General features: G+C 50.0%; 1 protein-coding gene and 1 non-coding gene across 3 annotated transcripts in view; both read right to left on the bottom strand.

Moving 5' to 3' along the window:
* The window catches only part of FBXO31 (F-box protein 31), a 48,743-nt gene extending 42,915 nt beyond the window's left edge, over nt 1-5,828 (bottom strand). For both annotated transcript variants that reach the window (XM_075939930.1, XM_075939931.1), the window contains exon 1: nt 5,476-5,828. In XM_075939930.1, the coding sequence (XP_075796045.1) occupies nt 5,476-5,803 (328 nt within the window). In that variant the 5' untranslated portion in view covers nt 5,804-5,828. The remainder of the gene's footprint in view (nt 1-5,475) is intronic.
* A 2,282-nt stretch (nt 5,829-8,110) lies between these two features.
* TRNAM-CAU (transfer RNA methionine (anticodon CAU)) lies at nt 8,111-8,183 on the bottom strand. Its single transcript has one exon. It is a non-coding gene; the product is annotated as a tRNA-Met (tRNA).
* Nucleotides 8,184-22,918: the final 14,735 nt, after the last annotated feature.

The following is a 22,918-nucleotide window of genomic DNA, read 5'->3' as shown; positions in this document are numbered from 1 at the left end:
CAGCTTCCTGATTTACACATTTGTAAGTGCAGTGTATTATCTCTTTTGCTTTCTTCTCTTCCTGGTTTCACTCTTCCTTCTCTTCTATAACAGATTGTGGTATGTATTTTTCTATTTACACTTTTTCTCCCCCCGCCCTCCGAACTGTTCCTCTACCTTCCCCACAACCAATTTTTTTCTGCAGAATAGACACCATGATAAATAGCAGCAGCTACTGTTACTACGCTCTTGAACAGGCGTAAAGAATTTGGAAGTGCTTTTCAAGGAAGTCTTTAGTAGTGAGCAAGGAAACAGACATTGGAGATAGTCAGGTACAAAAAACATTTGTGAACCTGCAGATCCAGAGACACCAAATTTATGCCACACTACAGCTACCAGTTACTAGCAACTAAGTCTTTTTGTTGTGTCTATGCAAGCACATTAGGAGCATGAAAGGCTGTATGTGATAAGGTGTGAAGTGGCTATAGGTCTGACATGGATGCAAAGACCACACACAGGTGAGTCATGTCATTAAGTGCACACAAGGGGTCAGTGAAAAGCTTTGTACACTGGCAATGGGAGATGGGCTTCTGTTCACAGCTCTGGACAAGTCACTCCCTCCCCCCATCCCTGTGCATGACTTAGCTTCCACATCTGTAGAACAGATGCCCACCACTGTAAAGTGTTCTGAGATCTACAGACGACTAACCTACAGGTGCCAAGTGGAACAAAGACTGTCTCATGATGAGTATTTAACAGCTAATATTTTCTCCCCAACCTTCTTTACACAAAAAAATTACAGTATTTTAATTTGTGAAGTCTAAAATCTGATTATGATGAACCACAGGTGAAATTACCTAGACAGGTGTCCTGATGTGGTGTGTTTTCACACTATTCAACAACTGGTTGCCATTAAATCACAAGCATATGTGGTCATGGGTTAATTAAGGTAAGTCAACTCAAAAACCAAAGTGTGTAGTAAAGTGATAGCATTCCTCTTGCCAAACAAGCAGGTCAGAGAAACTGTTTATCCCAAACAGTCACAATGATAAAAGGGCATCACCCCAAAGATATCTAGCTACATACGTTGCACAACTAGCTAATGTTTCCCCACATTCATTCTCCAGTTTCAGTGTCACAGCCAAAAGCAACTGCCTATAGGTTCACTCCCCCCTACACAAAATACTGCTCCAAGTACTGCGATAAAAATTGAGTAGGCCTGCAATTACACTGAGACAAGGTGTCAGAACTCATTTGACTAAGAGGTTTGATTTGCATTTTTAATTATAGACTATGGCTACAATGTTAGGACCATTTATTACCCTTGATCCACGGCAGTGATCTGAAGATAATTGTATGTAAGCATGAAAATCAGAGGTAAAGGCATAGCTCTATGTTTACTTGGCCAGTTGTATCTGCACAACAGCAACAACCGTACAACCAACCAAGAAGTTACAGTACCCACAACTGTAATCTGGAAGTACAGATCTGATACATTCAGTGCCTTAAGAGTTAATATGTTATTGTTCGGAATAGAACTATGTTATTGAATTCACCCTTTTGCTCTATTTTAGGCATATTACATAAAGAGAATACTTTTCTAGCCAAACTGTCGTAAGATAACTCTCATCCCAAAACAATACTTATTTTTGTACATCGCACCTACCTAAAGATTGGTTGGTCTTCCCCTATCCAAGTTTGAAAGTCATGCAATCTTATACTCACTACTAAGTGGAGATAGCATATGAAGACGCAACGCTCCAGATACACACATACAAACATGAGTCCAACATGCCTACAACAATGCATGGAACTCCACACATTTCCAAGCATCTGAGTTATTCCTATGATGAGAAATTCAATTAAACTCAGAGTGTATTTGAATTTATTCTCTCTTATATGGAGAGCATTATTTGAATATATGCAACAGCTCTACTAATGAAAGACAGGGAGATGGTGAGTTATTACACTAACAGATTGCACAAGTATGAATCTTATTGATAATCTGAACTTTCAAAATTATAGTTCCCACACTGATGGGGGGTGGCCACATTACATCTAAGAAGGTAAAATAATTTACCTTCTATACAGCAATACCAAATGCTATATACAGTACATTAACAAATTACAGTTTCAAGAGATGCCATAACTGGATTTATTGAATTAGGAGTTTAAAGTCTAATTCCTATGGTCATGTTTACAGAGTTATAAGAGCTTGTTGTATTCCTGGGAGAAGGCTGATTTTTTTCATCTGTCTAAAGCACTGTGCATGCATTGCTTTTGGTATAGGAAGTGCTCTGGTGGATCAGATTAGGGGTTTATCTAAATCAGAATCCTTTCTCTGACAGTGGCCAAACCCAGATGCTTAAGAGAAAACACAAGGAGCTGTAGCGAACAGTTATGCAATACTAATGTGCTGGTATGAGTAGTTTCATACTACATCTTGCCGACCACTGTGTAGTCTATGCCTTGAAGGCAGGAGATGTTATACATACAAGTTTTCAATCTTACCTCATGTAACTGTGATTGCTCTTATCATACACAGTCTTATTTTCCTTTGAATTCTACTAAATTCTTGGCCTCAATGATATATAGTGACAGTGAGATTCATAGATCATTTGTGAGTTGGGAAAAAAGATATTTTCTTGTATCAGTATTAAATTTGGTTTATTTTAACATTAGTGTCTCTTTGTACAATAAGAAACAGATGGCATTGTATAAAATAAACACATCACACTCACGTGTGAGAACTTTGTTTTTTGTGAGTTGTGGTTTTGACAAACATTTATGATCTAGAGACTTTGAAAATGTTTGTGAAATTTAACTATACAGGTATAGATTCTTCTTTCCCACCCTTATAATGAGAACTGAAAAGTGGATGCTACTTTTTTTTGGTCCTTCTCCCAAAAAAATTTAATCCATGGGCAAGAAGGATCACACCAGGCTGAGAAAACACACTGCAACTTCTTGGGAACTGTCTTCAGTACTTAGTCTATCCATGGGTTCTCACCAGTGCTAAAAGCACCATCAGCTGCCCTCCAGTGCAAATAAGCAACCATCCATCTCCCTGCAGCACAGGATGCTGTCCTTCATGCATCTGAACACTGTCTTTCTATTTGATGGCACTGAAAGCAGCTGCCTGGCGTGCTCAAACACTCCAACTAGATGCGTTCACTGGCAGGTCCAAAATGTTAATATATGTATGTATATATACACACGCACACACACACACACGATATCATGGCTGGCCGCAAATGCACCACATAGCAAGAGATGTAACGGGTACCGTTCTGGGAGAAGCAGAAGCTAGGTAGGCAACGTGAAGGGTGTCAGGACAGCTGAGTTAGCAGAGAGGGGACAGGCAATAGGGTGTCTGCAAAGCAAAGGACAAGGAGCAAAAAGCATCCATTACATGTTAGTAGGAAAGGACTGGGGCTCTGAAGATGGTCATGCCCTGAATGCAGCAGGTTGTCTTTACAGAAGTGGTAGGGAGATGCTCCAGGGAGAGGGGAGGATTGGCACCCTGGTTGTGACATGCTCACCAGCACCACGCAGAAGCTGGTACCCACCCAACTGCACGCACGGGGTCCCCAACCAGTCCCAGCACCTAGTGTCCCTAGTATCAACACCCCCACCATCCCCAGTGTCTCCCTACTTTACCCACAAACCGTTAGCTACCCCTTAGCTGTCCGCACCCAAAGGCTACCTTCCTCCCATGCTTCTCTGTCCCATAGGACCTTTTCCAGAGACACCCCCCCACACACATACTTGCAGACTCAACCTCATACTATGCCCCTTTTTGGACTCCTCAGCACCCCCTCCCTGGATCTGGCCTCTTCAGAGACACCCCATACCGTGCATCTAGTGCTCCCTGGGTGCCCTGGGTCTCACCAACCCCCACCTCGAGCCTGGCCCCTTCCAGAGCCCCCAGTGGACCCTCTGGCATGAACACGGTCACCCCAAGTCTCTCCCATACTCAGACCCATCTGAGCCTTGCCCCCACCCCAGGTCTGTCCCATAGACAGCCCCCAGAGGAGCTCTGGGCCCCGAACTCCCACTCCGGGTCTGTCCCGTAGAGTGTCCCCAAGGGAGCTCTGGGCCCCGAACCCCCCGCTCCGGGTCTGTCCCGGACAGTGCCCCCCAGGGAACCTCTGGGCCCCGAATCCCCGCTCCAGGTCTGTCCCGTACAGTGCCCCCCGGGGAACCTCTGGGCCCCGAACCCCCGCTCCGGGTCTGTCCCGTACAGTGCCCCCCGGGGAACCTCTCGGCCCCGAACCCCCGCTCCGGGTCTGTCCCGTACAGTGCCCCCCGGGGAACCTCTGGGCCCCGAACCCCCGCTCCGGGTCTGTCCCGTACAGTGCCCCCCGGGGAACCTCTGGGCCCCGAACCCCCGCTCCGGGTCTCTCCCGGACAGTGCCCCCCGGGGAACCTCTGGGCCCCGAACCCCCGCTCCGGGTCTCTCCCGGACAGTGCCCCCCGGGGAACCTCTGGGCCCCGAACCCCCGCTCCGGGTCTGTCCCGGACAGTGCCCCCCGGGGAACCTCTGGGCCCCGAACCCCCGCTCCGGGTCTGTCCCGGACAGTGCCCCCCGGGGAACCTCTGGGCCCCGAACCCCCGCTCCGGGTCTGTCCCGGACAGTGCCCCCCGGGGAACCTCTGGGCCCCGAACCCCCGCTCCGGGTCTGTCCCGGACAGTGCCCCCCGGGGAACCTCTGGGCCCCGAACCCCCGCTCCGGGTCTCTCCCGGACAGTGCCCCCCGGGGAACCTCTGGGCCCCGAACCCCCGCTCCGGGTCTGTCCCGGACAGTGCCCCCCGGGGAACCTCTGGGCCCCGAACCCCCGCTCCGGGTCTGTCCCGGACAGTGCCCCCCGGGGAGCTCTGGGCCCCGAACCCCCGCTCCGGGTCTGTCCCGGACAGTGCCCCCCGGGGAACCTCTGGGCCCCGAACCCCCGCTCCGGGTCTGTCCCGGACAGTGCCCCCCGGGGAACCTCTGGGCCCCGAACCCCCGCTCCGGGTCTGTCCCGGACAGTGCCCCCCGGGGAACCTCTGGGCCCCGAACTCCCGCTCCGGGTCTGTCCCGGACAGTGCCCCCCGGGGAACCTCTGGGCCCCGAACCCCCGCTCCGGGTCTGTCCCGGACAGTGCCCCCCGAGGAGCCTCTGGGCCCCGAACCCCCGCTCCGGGTCTGTCCCGGACAGTGCCCCCCGGGGAGCTCTGGGCCCCGAACCCCCGCTCCGGGTCTGTCCCGGACAGTGCCCCCCGGGGAGCTCTGGGCCCCGAACCCCCGCTCCGGGTCTGTCCCGGACAGTGCCCCCCGGGGAGCTCTGGGCCCCGAACCCCCGCTCCGGGTCTGTCCCGGACAGTGCCCCCCGGGGAGCTCTGGGCCCCGAACCCCCGCTCCGGGTCTGTGCGGTCCGGAGCTCAGGGGGGACCTCTGGGCCCCGATACCCCCCCGAGCCCTGGCCTCTCGTCCCGTCCCCCCCGGCCCGGGCGGTACCTTCCCGGCAGCGCCGCCGCCAGATGGTGTCGGTGCGGAGGATGCGGCGGAAGGCGCTGCAGACCCGGGCCAGGCTGGGCAGGTCGGTGCCGGGCAGCGAGCCGAAGATCTGCACCAGGAGCTCGGGGGGCAGCTCCAGCAGGGAGAGCGGGGCCCTGGCGGGCGGGGCCGGCGCCTCCCCCGGCCCGGCTCCCTCGATCCGCTCCTCCTCAGCGTCCGTGTCGGGCTCGCTGTCGGCCGGGCCCTCCCGCCGCTGCTCCCGCTGCGCCCCGCGCCGCCGGCAGCCCCGCGCCGGCCCCACCCCGCACAGCCGCGCGCACACCGCCATGGCCGCCTGGCGGACTGGCGGAGGGCGGCTGCCGGCGGCGGCCCGCACGCGCAGGGCCCGCCCCCCGCCGGGTCCGGGCCAATCAGCAGCCTCGCTTGGCGCTGACCGCAGCGCGCCACAGACGGCGACACGCCCCGCGGAGACGTAGCCACGCCCGCTGTCACTTTCGCCGCACCTACGAGCGGCCTCCGCACACTCCCGCCCCGCCCCCGCCGTCACGTGTGCCACGCCCACTCGCCGCATAGTCCGCCTACAAGGGGGGGCCGCGCCCAGTTCGTAGCAGACCACGCCCCCTTGCTGAGTTACCGGCGCGTTCGAGCGGATGGCTCTCATGGCCCTCTTGGGGCTGACCCCCCCCGGGGCCACACAGCCCCCCCCAACCGTGCGGTCTGACAGCCCCCCCGCGGGGCCACACAGCCCCCCCCACCCGTGCGGTCTGACAGCCCCCCCGCGGGGCCACACAGCCCCCCCAACCGTGCGGTCTGACAGCCCCCCCGGGGCCACACAGCCCCCCCCAACCGTGCGGTCTGACAGCCCCCCCCCCCCGGGGCCACACAGCCCCCCCAACCGTGCGGTCTGACAGCCCCCCCCCCCCGGGGCCACACAGCCCCCCCAACCGTGCGGTCTGACAGCCCCCCCCGGGGCCACACAGCCCCCCCCAACCGTGCGGTCTGACAGCCCCCCCCTCCCGCAGGGCCACACAGCCCCCCCAACCGTGCGGTCTGACAGCCCCCCCCGGGGCCACACAGCCCCCCCCAACCGTGCGGTCTGACAGCCCCCCTCCCGCAGGGCCACACAGCCCCCCCAACCGTGCGGTCTGACAGCCCCCCCCCCGGGGCCACACAGCCCCCCCAACCGTGCGGTCTGACAGCCCCCCCGGGGCCACACAGCCCCCCCAACCGTGCGGTCTGACAGCCCCCCCCGCGAGGCCACACAGCCCCCCCCCAACCGTGCGGTCTGACAGCTCCCCCCGGGGCCACACAGCCCCCCCAACCGTGCGGTCTGACAGCCCCCCCGCGGGGCCACACAGCCCCCCAACCGTGCGGTCTGACAGCCCCCCCGCGAGGCCACACAGCCCCCCCCAACCGTGCGGTCTGACAGCTCCCCCCGGGGCCACACAGCCCCCCCAACCGTGCGGTCTGACAGCCCCCCCGCGGGGCCACACAGCCCCCCAACCGTGCGGTCTGACAGCCCCCCCCCCGGGGCCACACAGCCCCCCCAACCGTGCGGGCTGACAGTCCCCCCCCGGGGCCACACAGCCCTCCCAACCGTGCGGTCTGACAGCCCCCCCCCGGGGCCACACAGCCCCCCCAACCGTGCGGTCTGACAGCCCCCCCGCGGGGCCACACAGCCCCCCCAACCGTGCGGTCTGACAGCCCCCCCGCGGGGCCACACAGCCCCCCCAACCGTGCGGTCTGACAGCCCCCCCCGCGGGGCCACACAGCCCCCCCCAACCGTGCGGTCTGACAGCCCCCCCCTCCCGCAGGGCCACACAGACCCCCCCCACCCGTACGGTCTGACAGCCCCCCCCTCCCGCAGGGCCACACAGACCCCCCCCACCCGTACGGTCTGACAGCCCCTCCTCCCGCAGGGTCACACAGACCCCCCCCCCCACCCGTGCGGTCTGACACCCCCCGCGGGGTCACACAGAACCCTCCCTTCCCACCCCTGGGTCTGACACCCCCCGCGGGGTCACACAGATCCCTCCCTTCCCACCCCTGGGTCTGACAGCCTCCCTTCCCCTGGGCTCTGACACACCTGACCTGACCTGGCTCCCCTCCCTTCGCAGGGGGGGCACAGGAAAGCCCATCGGCTCCTGTGTGAAGGTTTCCTTGCCACGTGGAACAGACTCACAACCCAAAAGTGACCTGGGAGGTCTTGGGGGGGCTCTGCCAAGGAAGCGTGTCCGGCCTCCCGGGGGGACTTCTGCAGGCTCTGAGCCGCCCCTCTGCAGCAGAGCTGGGGGGTCCTGCATCACCCCAGAGCCCCCACCCATCACAGGTGCCAGCACCGCTAGGTTCCCACTACAGACCGTCCCAGCGGTGCTGGCAGGGAGAGTGGGAAACCCAGAGCCACCTCCCCAGCGGCGCCTTCTGGGTCCCACGGCCGGCTCATGCCCCCGCTCTTTGCAGTAGTCTCTGTTTGCGGGGATGCTGCATTGCTGGTGTCCCCGCCTTTCTCCTGGGCCAGCCCGGCTACAACACATGGTATCGCGTCTCTGCTGCCGGCTGCAGAGAAGGAGATGCTTCCTTCCTACTATCTGCATAAGAAATGTAACAGGCACGGTGAAAAAAAAATCTCAGGTCTTGCCCCGTGTGAGGATCGAACTCACGACCTTCAGATTATGAGACTGACGCGCTACCTACTGCGCTAACGAGGCTCCCTGAGAAAACTTGCTTCAGCTGGAGTCTTTAATCTTAACTTCGCAACTTTGGGCGTTTGAGTTAATTTCTATTATTTATTTTAGCTCTTCAGTGACTGTAACTATACAGCAATCCTGAAATGCTGAGAGAGGGCTCTGCTTTTGCAAAGTACCCGCCTCTCTGTGGCTTTTTGGAAGGAATTATTTTCCCTTTGTAATTTCCAAGCATTCAAACATTATTTTCCCCTTAAGAAGGACCATGTAAACATTAAAACACACCTTATGTTTTTTCCTCCATCTTATGAAGCATCAGTATTAGCTTTTGAGCTCTCTAAAGAGGGAACAAACTTTGTAGTAATTGTTTGTATAATACATGGTACAATAGGGACTATAGAGAGAAAACCTAGTCTCATTGACCTCATTGGGAGTTTTGCCACTGACTATAAAACAGCCAAGATTTCTCCCTTAATTGGGGTCTTATCAGAGCTGCCAATAAATACATAATAATAACAACCCACACTTAATATACTGGACCATTATATCCTCATCCTAGAAATTAAGATACCCTAGATGGGGAAATAACAGTTATTTCCATAATACTACCATCTGCCCCATGCTTGTTTACAAACAAAGCACTCACTCAAGAACTCAACCGGTCTGTGAACATGCGGGCATGATTGGGATACCTGGACAATTTGATAGGTGGAGAGAAGCTACTCTGGAGGATGTAACTCAGATAGACCTGAAACATGTGTTTTGTTTTTGGTTACATTCTCCTGCATCAGATGCTGAAGGGGCAGCTGAGCCTGGCTGTGAAATAGGGGCCAACATTTTCAAAAGTAACCATTGATTTTGGGTGCCCAGCTTGAAAGTCTTGGGCTTGATTTTCAGACAAGCTGGGCACCCACCCACAGCTCTGATTTCAATTCATGGAAGCTGCAGGTGCTCTAAGATTGTGGAAGTCCGACCCAAGATGAAGTGGGGTGGGCACCCAGAGCTTGAGTCACCCCAGACCAGTAGCCACTTTTGGAAATGTGGCTGCTTGGGAGGCATAAGAAGGGGGGGGGGAAGTGTGTGGAAAGCAAACATCTGCCTTCTATATGGATCAAATCACACAAATCCTTCCAGTTCATCTTAAGACTCACCAGTCCCCATACAGAACCACAAAAGTTCAGATACTGCTGATCTAGAGGATTTTGTAGCCACTGTATAGTCAATTAGGGCCACTGGGCCCAGGGGGGAAAGCAGCAAAGGACGCAGTTGGGGAGTAAAACAAAGGACACCTTTATGACATTACTCCATGCTTAAACTTTGCTGCACAGAGCTGAGGAGTCCTTTCTCCTTCAGTTTTTCCCTCTTTTCTTCTCTCTCTCTCTCTCTCCTCTGACCCTGCCACACTGCTCATCACTTGCTGACCCCTACAGTTATCTCCCTGCCTCCAATAGAATCTTATCCTCTATGTCCCCATGGCCATAAAGGAGTTATCTAACACTCAACTCAATGATAGGAGCTCCTGCTTACTCCCAAATCTCTTGGTAACAGCTTTTAATTAAAGCACCTTCCTTCAATTTCACCCCCTGAAACTGTTCAAGCCAGCAGGGGGCAGGCTGGTCCATGGTGATGCCAGATGGCTTCACCTAAGGCAGAAGGCAGCACAGGAGAGGAAATGGCTCACTAGCAAAGAAGCGGTGCCTGTGTCTACTCTAAGTATCCTGGCAGGTAGCTTGGCCAGGGGTTTGAACATGGAAGTTAGGAATCCTACTCTGGGCCAGATCCAAAACACACTGAAGTCAATGGCAGGCAAGGCTCTTTAGAGGATGCCCTCTGTAATCTTGGACCAGTCATTTGGTCTCTCTCTGTATCAAATTTCAGGATTTTAAATCCTGCCCCAGAGGGATGGAGAATTGAAGACTGCAGCTTAAGATACAAAGTGCTTGGCCAATGCTAAAGATAACTTGTCTCCTCACTTGGATGCAGTGGTGATGATGTGGTGGTGGTTTGATCCTAGATTTTACAACCATGGGACAAGAGAAATTCCCATTGAATAGGATCTAGATTCTTGGACCTAGTTGGAGGGTCTTGCAATGTTGTCCACTCATATCACCAGCGGGCAAATAGTCTAAGGGTATGTCTACACTACAGAGTATTTTTCGGAAAAATGGCCATTTTTCTGAAAAAAATTCACTTATGTCCACACTGCAATTGTGTTCTTTCGAAAGAAAATCGAAAGTACAGAGGGGTTTTTCCAACACTGGTAAAACTCTTCCTATGAGAAAGAAGCCTTTTTCCGAAAGAGCTCTTTCGGAAAAAGGCACATGTGGACAGGGAAGAGGGAGTTCTTTCACAAGAAGAGGAAAGAGGAAAAAGCACAGGTGCCCTGGTAGCCATTCCGCTCATCGGAATCACAGTTTACATGCGAGAGAGCATCCATTCAGCTTTTTCAATGTGCTTTGGCAGCATGGAAGCTCTCTTTTGGAAGAATTTTTTTTGGAAGATCTCTTCCAGAAAAGCTTCTTCCAAAAGGAGTCTGCAGTCTAGACATAGCCTAGGTGACAGCTCCTGATGTTGCTAGAGGCAGAGAGGAGACATGGGGGGATGGGCCAAAGAGATAAAAATAGTGGGGGATGTGTTGGATCAGAACCCTTATATTTAAATCTCCTCAGAACCTCCTCTGGAGGTTTAACTCACTTTCTGTTAGATTATCAAACAAACATTTCCTGCTGTTATCTAAGCTCCTTACCCTGAGTGCTATTGACCTTACTTTTCCTGGGAGGGTTAAGGATAAACATGTTGTATTATTCACTTACACCACTCACGTGCTCTCTGGTACTGCCAAGTGCTTGAATAGCTTTAATGCCTGCCCAAGAATTACTGCAGTGTTCTAGAATAATAGCCCCATATGCTTCAGTTTCAGTATTACCAGCTGCAGTGCTTTGGAGCTGTTACTGTAGAACTTTTGAATAAGGGATGTACTGAAAAGTGAAACATGTCCATTCCATTCCTTTTTAGCAATAAAGGGCCTGATATAGCTTAATATAGCACCTACTAAAGACAGTCCCCATTTTTCTGGAATCCTGCAGAGTTTAAACCTTCCCAGGCTCTGTGACAAGATGCACCATCAACTGATGGCACAATTGGCAAATTATAAGATCAACAACTATTACAGAGGAAGGGATTATTTATTTGCCAGTTGGCAAGAGAAAGAGAAGGATAAGATGGTCAGTCTACAGATGGGGCTCCTCCAAGGAAAACCCAGAGCGCTGCAGAAATTGCAATTGATGGCTCAGTGGCTTTTTTGTCTTTGAGTCAATGCTGAACCAAATGCCACTGCATGGTGTAATGGGTTGGTGAACTTATGGGGATGTAATTTGTTTAATGAGCTGTAAGACTGGTTGATCACCTGTGGTCCTAATCATGTGTAGTCATTAAAGACAGTGGCAATTTCCCAGGAAAAGGGTTGTTATTTTCAGTGTCTTGGCCAGATTCCAGTCTGAGTAATTACATTTTGTCTGTCTAAATACTCCAGCAGGTTCAGTTCTGAGAAGAAGCATTATGCAGTGTTTAGATCATGGGGCTGAGAATCAGGTGTTCTATGTTCTATTTTTGGCTATACTACGGAGTAATAGTTGTGTACTTGTGGTCAGGTCATGAACCAGTTCATGCCTCAATCTATACAATGAGAAAGATATTTAACCAACCCACAGACTTAATCGATATTTGTAACAGGCTGGGAAATCCTTTAATTCAAGGTGTTCTAAACAGAGTGGAAAATATTATTATGATAAGACATTATTCCACAACCTCTTCCCCCCCACAAAGTATAGAGTTTATCATGCTTGCTAAGGGAGTGTGGCTCTATATAAATATAAGTTATTCTTTCCCAGTTGCCAAAAATCAGCCGACTCAGTGTTTTTACAGAAAAAAACTTCATCTTCAAAGTAGATTTTTGAGGCCAAGAAATGTTTGTTCAAACACCAGCATCATTAACTGACAATAATATGTGGTATCTGGGAAAAGTACTTATTGTGCAATGCCCTCTGCAAAGCTAACTTGGGGAATAGAAAGCATAGCTGTTCTGCACTACCCATAAGAATTAGTATTGCTTCTTGTTATTCTTAATTACTTGCTCAGCAAGGGCAAAAGTTATGGGGCAGAGGTTGTTTTCCAAGAAAAAAAAACCTCCTGAGGATTTTCAATATTAAGGCAAATGTGAAGGCTAAATTCTCAACAGAACCATTCTAAATTATTACAGATCCTAGCTGTTTCTCAATCTGGTACCAGAATAATCTGTATAAATTGGTAAATGGCTGCACCTATTATATTTAGTATATTCCAGACCGTCAATGTCCTTTCACCAATGTAAAGGGTCAGGTTTAGCTCAATAAAAACTCTAGAAACTTCACATACATTCAGAAAATCTCTCACCAGCTCCGTTACCTGGCTTTTTCCTGTTCATACTAGTTGACAGAACTTTCTCTTTCTTGGCATGGGAAGTGGGGGGAAGGAAAAAGCAAAGGGAAGGAAGAAACAAATTGCCACATTTTTTCTGAGCAAGGACATTGGTTAGACAGTAAACCTCATGGTAGTGACTGGCAATAGAGTGCAATAGTTTCCTTCCCTTCTTGTGGACTTCCACTTGTAAAAATTTTTAATGTTTTTCCTCTCAATGTGCATGAATTTAATGCTGGTATCAGGTGCTTACCTGACAACTCTGGAGACTAACATCCTCTATTTAGCAACAGAACAAATACAAAGCTAAAAGCAAAGGAATAAACTTCTTCCATGAAGTATAAAACCCTTTTGCACATCAGGGAAGTCTGGAATAGATTTGTAATTCTGACTGTGAAATATATTTCAATGGGAAAAGTACTTATTGTGCAATGTTAGTCTATAAGGTGCCACAGGACTTCTCATTGTTTATATTTCAGTGTGCTCTCACTGGTATGGAAACCTGAATGAGTACTGGGAAGTGAGCTTTCCTCATGTGACCCCCATGAAAGTCCTAGTTGAGTTAAAGGAGGAAGTTAGCTGCTGCTTCCCAGCTTGGGTTTCATGACAGTGAACTATACACAGCAATTTTCTGTTTTATAGCAATAACTGTGGCTCACATGCCAAAAACATTGTTGCAAAAGGTGTTCCTGCAAATCTACAGTGCTAAGTCCTAAGAACATAAAAAACAATATATTGCATCAGACCAGTGGGCTATCTAGCACAGTGTCCTGTCTTCTGACAGCAGCCACTGTCAGATGCTTCAGTGGGAATAAACAGAACAATGTCCAACAATCCACCCTCTGTGTCATCCAATACCAGCTTCTGGAGGTTTAGAGACACCCAAAGCATGGGTTGCATCCATATCCATCTTGGCTAACAGCCTTTGATGGGCCTATCCTCCATGAAGTTGTCTAATTTGTTTTTTAATCCAATTATACTGTTGGCCTTCACAACATCCCCTGGCAATGAGTTCCACAGGTTGATTCTGTGTTGTGTGAAGTACTTGATTATGTTTATCCTAGTCAAAGATTTAGCAAACCATTCTGGAGAAAACCAGCCGACTGTTTAACAATAAGGCTATGTCTAGACTACAACGTTTTTGCAAAAAAAGGGTATGCAAATGCGCTCCACATTTTGCATACCTTTTTCCGCTTTTTTTTTTCAGAAGAGGCTTTTTTGAAATTTGGTTCATCAACCCTGGGCCAAATTTCAGAAAAAAAACCTTTCTTTTGGAAGATCTCTTCTTCCTCATGGAACGAGGAAGACAGGGCTTCCAAAACAGCGCGTTTGCTCTTCCTCCAAAAAAAGTGGAAAAGTAAATGCATTCCCTGGATGCAGCAGAGTTTTTGTATCCCGAAAAGTCTAGATATACCCTAAATGTCCACACTTGCGGCTTCTTGCGCGAGTAATATGCAAATGAGGCTAAGTATGGAATATTGCCGAGCCTCATTTGCATACCTAATGAGCCACCATTTTTTTCAGAACCTCTTGCGCAATGCCGTTACACCTATTACTTTTCAGGAAGAACGGCATTGTGCAAGAGGGTTTTTCTTGAGCAAGAAGAGGCAGTGTAGATGCTCCTTCTTGCACAAGAGCCTCTTCTGAAAAAAATGGTGGCTCATTAGGTATGCAAATGAGGCTCAGCGATATTCCACACTTAGCCTCATTTGCATATTACTCGCGCAAGAATCCACGACCAAAGGTCCATCTAGCTCAGTATTCTGTCTTCCGAAAGTGGCCAATGCCAGTTGTCCCAGAGGGAATTAACAGAACAGGGTAATCATCAAGTGATACCACCCCTGTTGCCCATTCCCCACTTCTGACAAACAGAGGGTAGGGACATCATCACTACCCATCCTGGCTAATAGTCATTGATGTGCCTATCCTCCATTAATTTATCTAGCTCCTTTTTGAACCCTGTTAAAACCTTGACTTTCACAATACTATACTGGAAAGAGGGGAAACAAACAGGGGTGGGCCAGACAAATGCTTGAGAAATAGCTTATTTTGTAGCAGAGAAAGCTAGTAACAAGGATAAGGGGAGACTGGGAAAGCTATAACTGAAGGCATAAGGGTATGTGTTGGCCCCAACAATTCTGGTGAGATGGAAAAACAGACCACTTCTTCCTGAATTAGCTAGGTTGGTTCCAGAGAAGGCATGTTGAGGAGAGAGAGAGAGAGCAGCGGGGCAGGACACCCGGTGAGTGTCCTAAAGGGGAGCCTGCTGTCACTATAAATAACTGGTTATATGACTATTTATAGAGTGCTAATGTGAGCCCCATTAGCCTGGGCTGGAAGACTCGTCCCTAAGTGTGGGATAGACATTCCCTCAGAAGCCATCTTATCATTACTGATGTGTGATAATCACTTTCTAAGGGTGAATGATTGTGGACTCTGGCGTATGTCTGGTTGAATAAAAGCTGAGATAAGTGGCTATTCTCTGCCATTCTAGCATCTTTAATTTAAATATAGTATTGCTCTTACAAGAGGGCATTTAAGGAATTGTACAGGATCAGCTTTTTCCCAACAGCAGGTCCCAGTAGGGAAAATATTCCTTTGTCTAGTTGAAGTTGCTATAGATAATGAAAGCTGGCTTCTGAGAGAACAAGATGTGTTTTTGCTGTCTCAGTATTGCTTCACTTTGCTCAGTAGCCTTTGAGACTCAGTCACTGGAGTCTGTGTAAGCTGTATTCAAATTTAATACCTGTACATAATGTCTCTCTCAGGGCTGAAATATTCTGCTGCAGTTTGCAGGAACGAAAGTCTTGGCGCAGGATTCTCTGATTGTGGGCCTCTGTAATCTTGCACAGAGCTGCCTTCTAACAAATAACACCATGGCTAATGCCTAGTGTGTTCTATTTCAGGTTTGACAGCTAGTGTAACCAGCTGGATAGGGCACAGGAATGAGAGTCAGAGCCTAGGCTCAGCTTTGTCACTGACCTGTGGAAACCCTCGATAAGTCACTTCATCTCTCTGTCCTCCTCTATTGCCCCCTCTGTGAAGTGGAAATGATACCCTTTTTTGTAAACTGCATGAAATGTTAAAAGCATTATATAGACCAGATTTTCAAGAGGGCTTTACTGCCATTTACACATCTGTATCAAATACTCTGATTTTCAAAAGTGCTCTGTATTCACTAACTCCCACTAAGAATAGGAAGAGCTGCTGGGTGCTAACTACTTTTAGACTCCTGGCTGCACCTAAGAGTGCCAGGAATTGGTATTTCCTGGCCTGCTGCCCACAGGGCCAGATTAAGGGGAGGGCTAACCAGGCAGCTGCCTGGGGCACCAACCTATGGGGGACGCCTGATGGCAGCTGTAAGGGGTGCCGTGCGCCTGGCCACATGGCGCCCCTTAGAGCTGCCATCAGGAGCCGCGTGGCCCCTGGCCCTGGGCACGTGGCGCCTGATGACAGCTCTAAGGGGCGCAGTGCGCCGGGGGGCAGGGCCGTGCATGCGCCGTGCACCCGGTGGCGGAGCCATGAATGCATTGTGCGCTCACTGCCCCGGGCACAGGAATGGCTCGAGCCAGCCCTGGCTGCCCACGGTCCTGAGGGCATGTCTATGCAGCAGGGCAAAAGTCAAATAAGATACACAACTTCAGCTGCATCAATTGCATAGCTGAAGTCGAAATAGCTTAATTCAGCTTTTTGTCTACACAGCAGGAAGTTGAAGGAAGAACACTCTTACTCCTCATGCAATGAGGGTTACAGGAGTCAGAGTAAGAAGTCCTCCATCTTGACATTATTTCAAATAACGGCTTACTGTTTAGACGCACATTTTGTTATTTCAAAATAACGTCAGTTATTCCAAAATAAGGCTGCTGTGTAGATGCACCCTGAGAGAGCAGCAATTCAGAGAAATGGATTCTAATTCTGTGTATTGTCTAAAACTTAGAATGATTTTTCTTATTCAGAAGTAGAGTGGCTCCAACAGAGAGCCCCTTACTGAAAGCAGCTTTTAAAAGCTGTTCTCTTTAAGAGAGTTCTCCCTATTTGGCAATCAGTGGGTAGAGGGATCAAGCATCGATTTTATTCCTGTAGTTTAGGTTTTAAATGCACTCGTCTTCCTGCTGATGGTCAGCCAACTTGTTCCATATGATAGATGGAAACATTCGCAGACCTCAAGGCTGTCATTTTCAGTCAGTCATGTTTTGTAGTGATCTCATCCTATGATTATATAGCTACCGGAAATACTGGGCCTTGAATCATAAGGTACCTACTGAGCATTCCTTGCAAAATGAGAACAGGGCATCTTGTAATTTTAATGTATATTTCCTTCCTAGACACCGTAGTACAAGTAATCACCTAACTCATCAGCCCATTGATTCAGAGATCCCCAATGCAGTGAAGCATTTCCTCTTGCTCAGAATGTTGTCTGACTGGTTGAAGAAGAAGCACTGACTTTAATGCCCATCATGGCAAGGTCATGGGGCATCCTGATAACTTAGATAATAAGGCAATTAAAATTCAAAACAATTTGGCTTTACCAGAGGCTAGTGGCTGTGACAGGCATAAATGAAAACTGGGTTGGCAACTGAAATGGTTTGGGTTCTGCTACAGTTCTAACAAGATTGATACATTGATATGCTTTGCTCCAGGTTTCACAATGAAGATTTGTCCACACTAGGATTTAGAGGTTGTGATGTCAGAGTTATTTAGCTCTACCTAATAAGCACCTTTTAAAATTCTCTAGGTGAGGCACAGCAATTGTATGTTAGTATGTGCAGCTGAACATATGAGAAACAAGAAGCTTCAGGGGGTAGCTGAGTTAGCTGTACAGGATAAACTTAAAAAACAACAAATGATCTGGTAGCACTTTATAGACTAACAAAATATGTCGATGGTATCATTAGGTTTCATGGGCACAGCCCACTTCTTCAGATGACCAGAGTTTTGAGTTTAGGATGTGCAGACCCAAAATTAATAGGGGAGAAGGGGCAGGGGGAGGGGAGGAGGAAAAAAAGAGGGGGCAAGAAAGAAGAAGCAGAGGGTATGGAAATATCAAAGGGAAAAACAGGAAGGCAGAACTGGGAATGAGGTACTTCCCAGGTTCTTAGGTCTGCACATCCTAAACTCAAAACTCTGGTCATCTGAAGTGTGTGCCCATGAAAGCTCATGATACCATCTACATGTTTTGTTAGTCTATAAAGTGCTATCAGACCCTTTGTTTTTGAAGTTTATGTGAAAAATAGTTGCAGTTACTTAGACCAGGTCTACACAGCAGACCTGTATCCGTATGACTCAGTTGTTCAGGAGTGTGAAAAATCCACTCCCTGAGTGACAGAGTTATAAAGATTTCACTCCCTGTATAAACAGTGCTTTACAGATGAGAGAGCTTCTCCTGCCAAGATAGCTACCACCTCTTGAGGAGGAGGATTAACTATGCTGATGGGGGAAGCTCTCCTATGGACATAGGAATGTCTTCTTTAAAGTGAAAAACAAAGGGTCTGGTATCAAGTATCAGAGGGGTAGCCGTGTTAGTCTGAATCTGCAAAAGCGACGAGGAGTCCTGTGGCACCTTATAGACTAACTGAAGTGTAGGAGCATAAGCTTTCATGGGCAAAGACCCACTTCGTCAGATGCATGTAGTGGAAATTTCCAGAGGCAGGAATAAATATGCAGGCCAGGATCAGGCTGGAGATGATGAGGTGATCCAATCAAGGAGGATGAGGCCCACTTCTAGCAGCTGATCTGGAGGTGTGAATTCCAAGGGAACAGAAGCTGCTTTTGTAGTTAGCAAGCCATTCACAGTCTTTGTTTAATCCAGAGTTGATTGTGTCAAACTTAAAGATGAACTGTAGCTCAGCAGTTTCTCTTTGAAGTCTGGTCCTGAAGTTTTTTTGCTGCAGGATGGCTACTTTTAGATATGCAATTGTGTGTCCAGGAAGATTGAAGTGTTCCCCTACAGGTTTTTGTATGTTGCCATTCCTAATATCAGATTTGTGTCCATTGATTCTTTTACGTAGTGACTGTCCTGTTTGGCCGATGTATATAGCAGTGGGGCATTGTTGGCACATGATGGCATATATCACGTTGGTGGATGTGCAGGAGAATGTACCAGTGACAGTATGGCTGATCTGGTTAGGTCCTGTGATGGTGTTGCTGGTGTAAATATGTGGGCAGAGTTGGCACCGAGGTTTGTTGCAAGGATTGGTTCCTGAGTTCAAGTTATTATGGTGCGGTGTGTAGTTGCTGGTGAGAACATGCTTCAGGTTGGCGGGTTGTCTGTGGGCAAGAACCGGCCTACCTCCCAAGGCCTGTGAAAGCGAGGGATCATTGTCCAGGATGGGTTGAAGATCACTAATGATGCGTTGGAGAGGTTTTAGCTGGGGACTGTAGGTGATGGCCAGTGGTGTTCTGTTGGTTTCTTTCTTGGGCTTGTCCCGTAGCAGGAGGCTTCTGGGTACACGTCTGGCTCTCTCAATCTGTCTCCTCACTTCCTCGTGTGGGTATCGCAGTTTACAGAATGCTTGTTGAAGATCTTGTAGGTGTAGGTCTCTGTCTGAGGGGTTGGAGCATATGCGGTTGTACCTCAGTGCTTGGCTGTAAACAATGGATCGTGTGGTGTGTCCGGGATGGAAACTGGAGGCATGCAGGTAAGTATAGCGGTCGGTAGGTTTTCGGTATAGGGTGGTATTGATATGACCGTCACTTAATTGTATCGTGGTGTCCAGGAAATGGACCTCCCGTGTAGATTGGTCCATGCTGAGGTTGATGGTGGGGTGGAAGCTGTTGAAATCATGGTGAAATTCTTCCAGAGTCTCCTTCCCATGGGTCCAGATGATGAAGATGTCATCGATGTAGCACTTTATAGACTAACAAAACATATACAGGCAGTCCCCGGGTTACATGGATCCGACTTACATCGGATCCCTACTTACAAACGGGGTAAGGTAACCCCGCACTAGCTGCTTCCCCCCGGCAGACCAGGAAGACGCGAAGCTAGCGCCCTTCCCCAGCAGACTAGGGAGACGCGGAGCGGCTTTTCTCAGCAGACACCTCAGCTTGAGAATAAAGGACTGAGGGAAGTGAGGTGTGGGAGAATAAAACTGAGCTCTGGAGAAATGTTTGGCTAGAGTTTCCCCTACAATATGTACCAGTTCCGACTTACATACAAATTCAACTTAAGAACGAACCTACAGTCCCTATCTTGTACGTAACCCGGGGACTGCCTGTAGATGGTATCATGAGCTTTCGTGGGCACAGCCCACTTCTTCAGATGACCGGAGTTTTGAGTTTAGGATGTGCAGACCCAACAGATCAGAGTAGACAATATGTGGAGTCCTTACAGCCTGTAACTTAAATAATATCATTGAGCTCTCTAGGTGGTTTCTTGATACAGTTGGGGGAAATGACCCATGTTACCAAACCTGATTGGGTCTGGGACTGTTGCTTAGCATCTCTGAAGAATTTGAGATCTCTTTTTTCCCAGAAAGGAGTCTCTTGCTTATTTTATGTAGCCACCCATCTTTAGGCTAAGGGTCTGGGAAGCGCAAAATAATGACTAGAGATGAGGATTGCCGATCAGATTTGTCATAACAGCATCTATATTTTAATAGTGACATTTAGTTTGTGCAGTTCATAGATGTTCTCTGAGATGTGGTCAGTGTGTGTGCATGGGGTGAGCAGGTGATCTCTGAAAAGGAGAATGGAATGGGGAAGAGTGAATTGTTTTAGCTATTATTTAGCTGCAGGAGCTTCCTGCATAGATTGCAGAACAAACTGAATCTAGACCCAGAAGAATAGTAATAGAGATGTAGCCGTGTTGATCTGAGGAAGTGGGTCTGGCCCACAAAAGCTCATCACCTAATAAACCATCTTGTTAGTCTTTAAAGTGCTGCATAGTCCTCTCTTTTGTTTCAGCTAGACCCAGAAGCTGTGCGTACACAAGTATTTACTTCCTATGCTTATGCTACCACAATGCAAGTGTGATGGACACCATCTCTGCTAATAAGGGACTGAATTTGGGAGGGACCTCTAGAGCTGAAAGCATGAGTCTTAAGCTATAACGACAAAGAGCTAGGTTCGATAACTAGATAACTACAGGTTGTAATAAATCCATATCCTGTCTTGATCAGATATAGGCTTTATCTACACTTAACAATTTAAAGGATAGCCACAGCAGCACTTTAAACTGAAAGTGGGGCCATGTGGCACGAGCGCTGGGAGAGCTCTATGTAAACCACACTTGCGAGGGGAGTACCTAACAGCACTGAGGCTGTGTCTAGACTACACCTCTCTGTCGACAGAGAGATGTAGATTAGACATGTCAAAATTGCTAATGAAGCAGGGATTTAAATATCCTGTGCTTCATTAGCATAAACATGGACGCCATTCATTTTTTGAGGATCTGTCGAAAAAGGGTTTATTTTCGACAGATCCGCGTCTAGACTGCCTTTTTTTTTTTCCCTCAAAAAAGCTCCTTTTAGAAAAAAGCGGTGGCCATGTTTATGCTAATGAAGCACAGGATATTTAAATCCCTGCTTCGTTAGCAATTTTCACATGCCTAGTCTACATCTCTCTGTTAACAGACATGTGCAATCTAGACACAGCCTGAGAGCACAGCTCCCAGTGCTATAACCTGGTTCACACCATCGCTTTACAGTACAGCACTGTAACTTGCTGTGCTCAGGGTGGGCATGGAAGTGATTTTTTCACATTCCTGATCCAGAAAGTTACAGAGATGCACAGAGGAAGACAAGTTACCACACAATGGTTAAACTATACTAATTTAGCACAAATAGAGTTGCAATGCAGTAGTGCCATGGTTGGAAACATAAGGACAATTCTAACATGGACAAAGTCTGAGTGGTCTCTGTATGGTATAATTAAACCCACACTGCGGCATTCAGCTACAGGATTTGTTGAACCCAAACAACATGGTTTGGCTTTACTAGTGTAAGACCTGTGGGAGGAAATTACATGGAGAAGGCTACAGTTGTCATGGGGATATTTATATGGGGGTGGGAGTACAAGGTGTTGGCATTTGGCGGATGTTGTGGCAGGCATGATGCCAGGAGGCAGCTTGTGGTCAGTGTGGGGCTGGTAGAGGGGGGTCGCTACATGTGGGGATTGTGAGACACACAGGCGGCAGGCATTGTCAGGCGAAGAGATGGTTGGCTGGTGCTGGTACCGTGGGAGTGGCTGATACAGGTACAGTGAATGGGTGGGGTTGGGGCACCGGGCTGTACGGGTGTGACACAGCTGTGGGTGGGGCATTAGTAGGTTGTGAGGAGAACAAAGGGGCACTATGGCAGTGCATGCAAGCTGTGTGTCCCCACACACTGGGCCTGTGGTGGGGGAGGAGAGTACTGTGGGGGAGGGGAGCATGCAGTAAGGAGGGAGTTGGAGGGGGTACCAGTGTGTGCAGGGTGGTGGGGGAGGAGAGTACTGGGGGGGAGGGGAGCATGTAGTAAGGCGGGAGTTGGAGGGGGTACCAGTGTGTGCAGGGTGACGGGGGGGGGGGAGTGGGTGTGCCTGTGGTGGGGGAGGAGAGTACTGCGGAGGAGGGGAGCACGTAGTAAGGCAGGAGTTGGAGGGGGTACCAGTGTGTGCAGGGTGACGGGGGGGGGGGGAGTGGGTGTGCCTGTGGTGGGGGAGGAGAGTACTGCGGAGGAGGGGAGCACGTAGTAAGGAGGGAGTATCAGTGTGTGCAGGGTGGTGGGGGAGGAGAGTACTGCGGAGGAGGGGAGCACGTAGTAAGGCGGGAGTTGGAGGGGGTACCAGTGTGTGCAGGGTGACGGGGGGGGGGGAGTGGGTGTGCCTGTGGTGGGGGAGGAGAGTACTGGGGGGGAGGGGAGCACGTAGTAAGGAGGGAGTATCAGTGTGTGCAGGGTGGTGGGGGGGGAGAGTACTGGGGGGGAGGGGAGCACGTAGTAAGGAGGGAGTATCAGTGTGTGCAGGGTGGTGGGGGGGGAGAGTACTGGGGGGGAGGGGAGCACGTAGTAAGGAGGGAGTATCAGTGTGTGACGGGGGGAGGGGAACATGTCGGGGTGTGCCCACACGCTGAGCTTGCGGTGGGGCGGACAGTACTGTGGGGCGGGCGCGAGGGCTTTGGCCACGGCTGGTGGGGTGGGGGTCCGAGGGGGGGAGGCGAGCTCCCCGCAAGGCAGGGCGGGCCAGAATTGCCTCGCTCGGGGCCTGTTACTCGGGGAGCGGTTTGTTACTCCGGCCGCACGTCACGACCACGTCCCGCGCGCCACCGCCTTCCCTCTCTGTTGCGCACGCGCACGGCTCCCCCGCCACACTCCAGATGGCGACGG

Source organism: Pelodiscus sinensis, chromosome 12 (assembly GCF_049634645.1).
Source record: "Pelodiscus sinensis isolate JC-2024 chromosome 12, ASM4963464v1, whole genome shotgun sequence".
In the NCBI taxonomy this organism is placed as follows: Eukaryota; Metazoa; Chordata; order Testudines; family Trionychidae; genus Pelodiscus; species Pelodiscus sinensis.
Note: the sequence above shows the minus strand (reverse complement) of the source record. Positions and strands in the feature narration are given on the sequence as shown.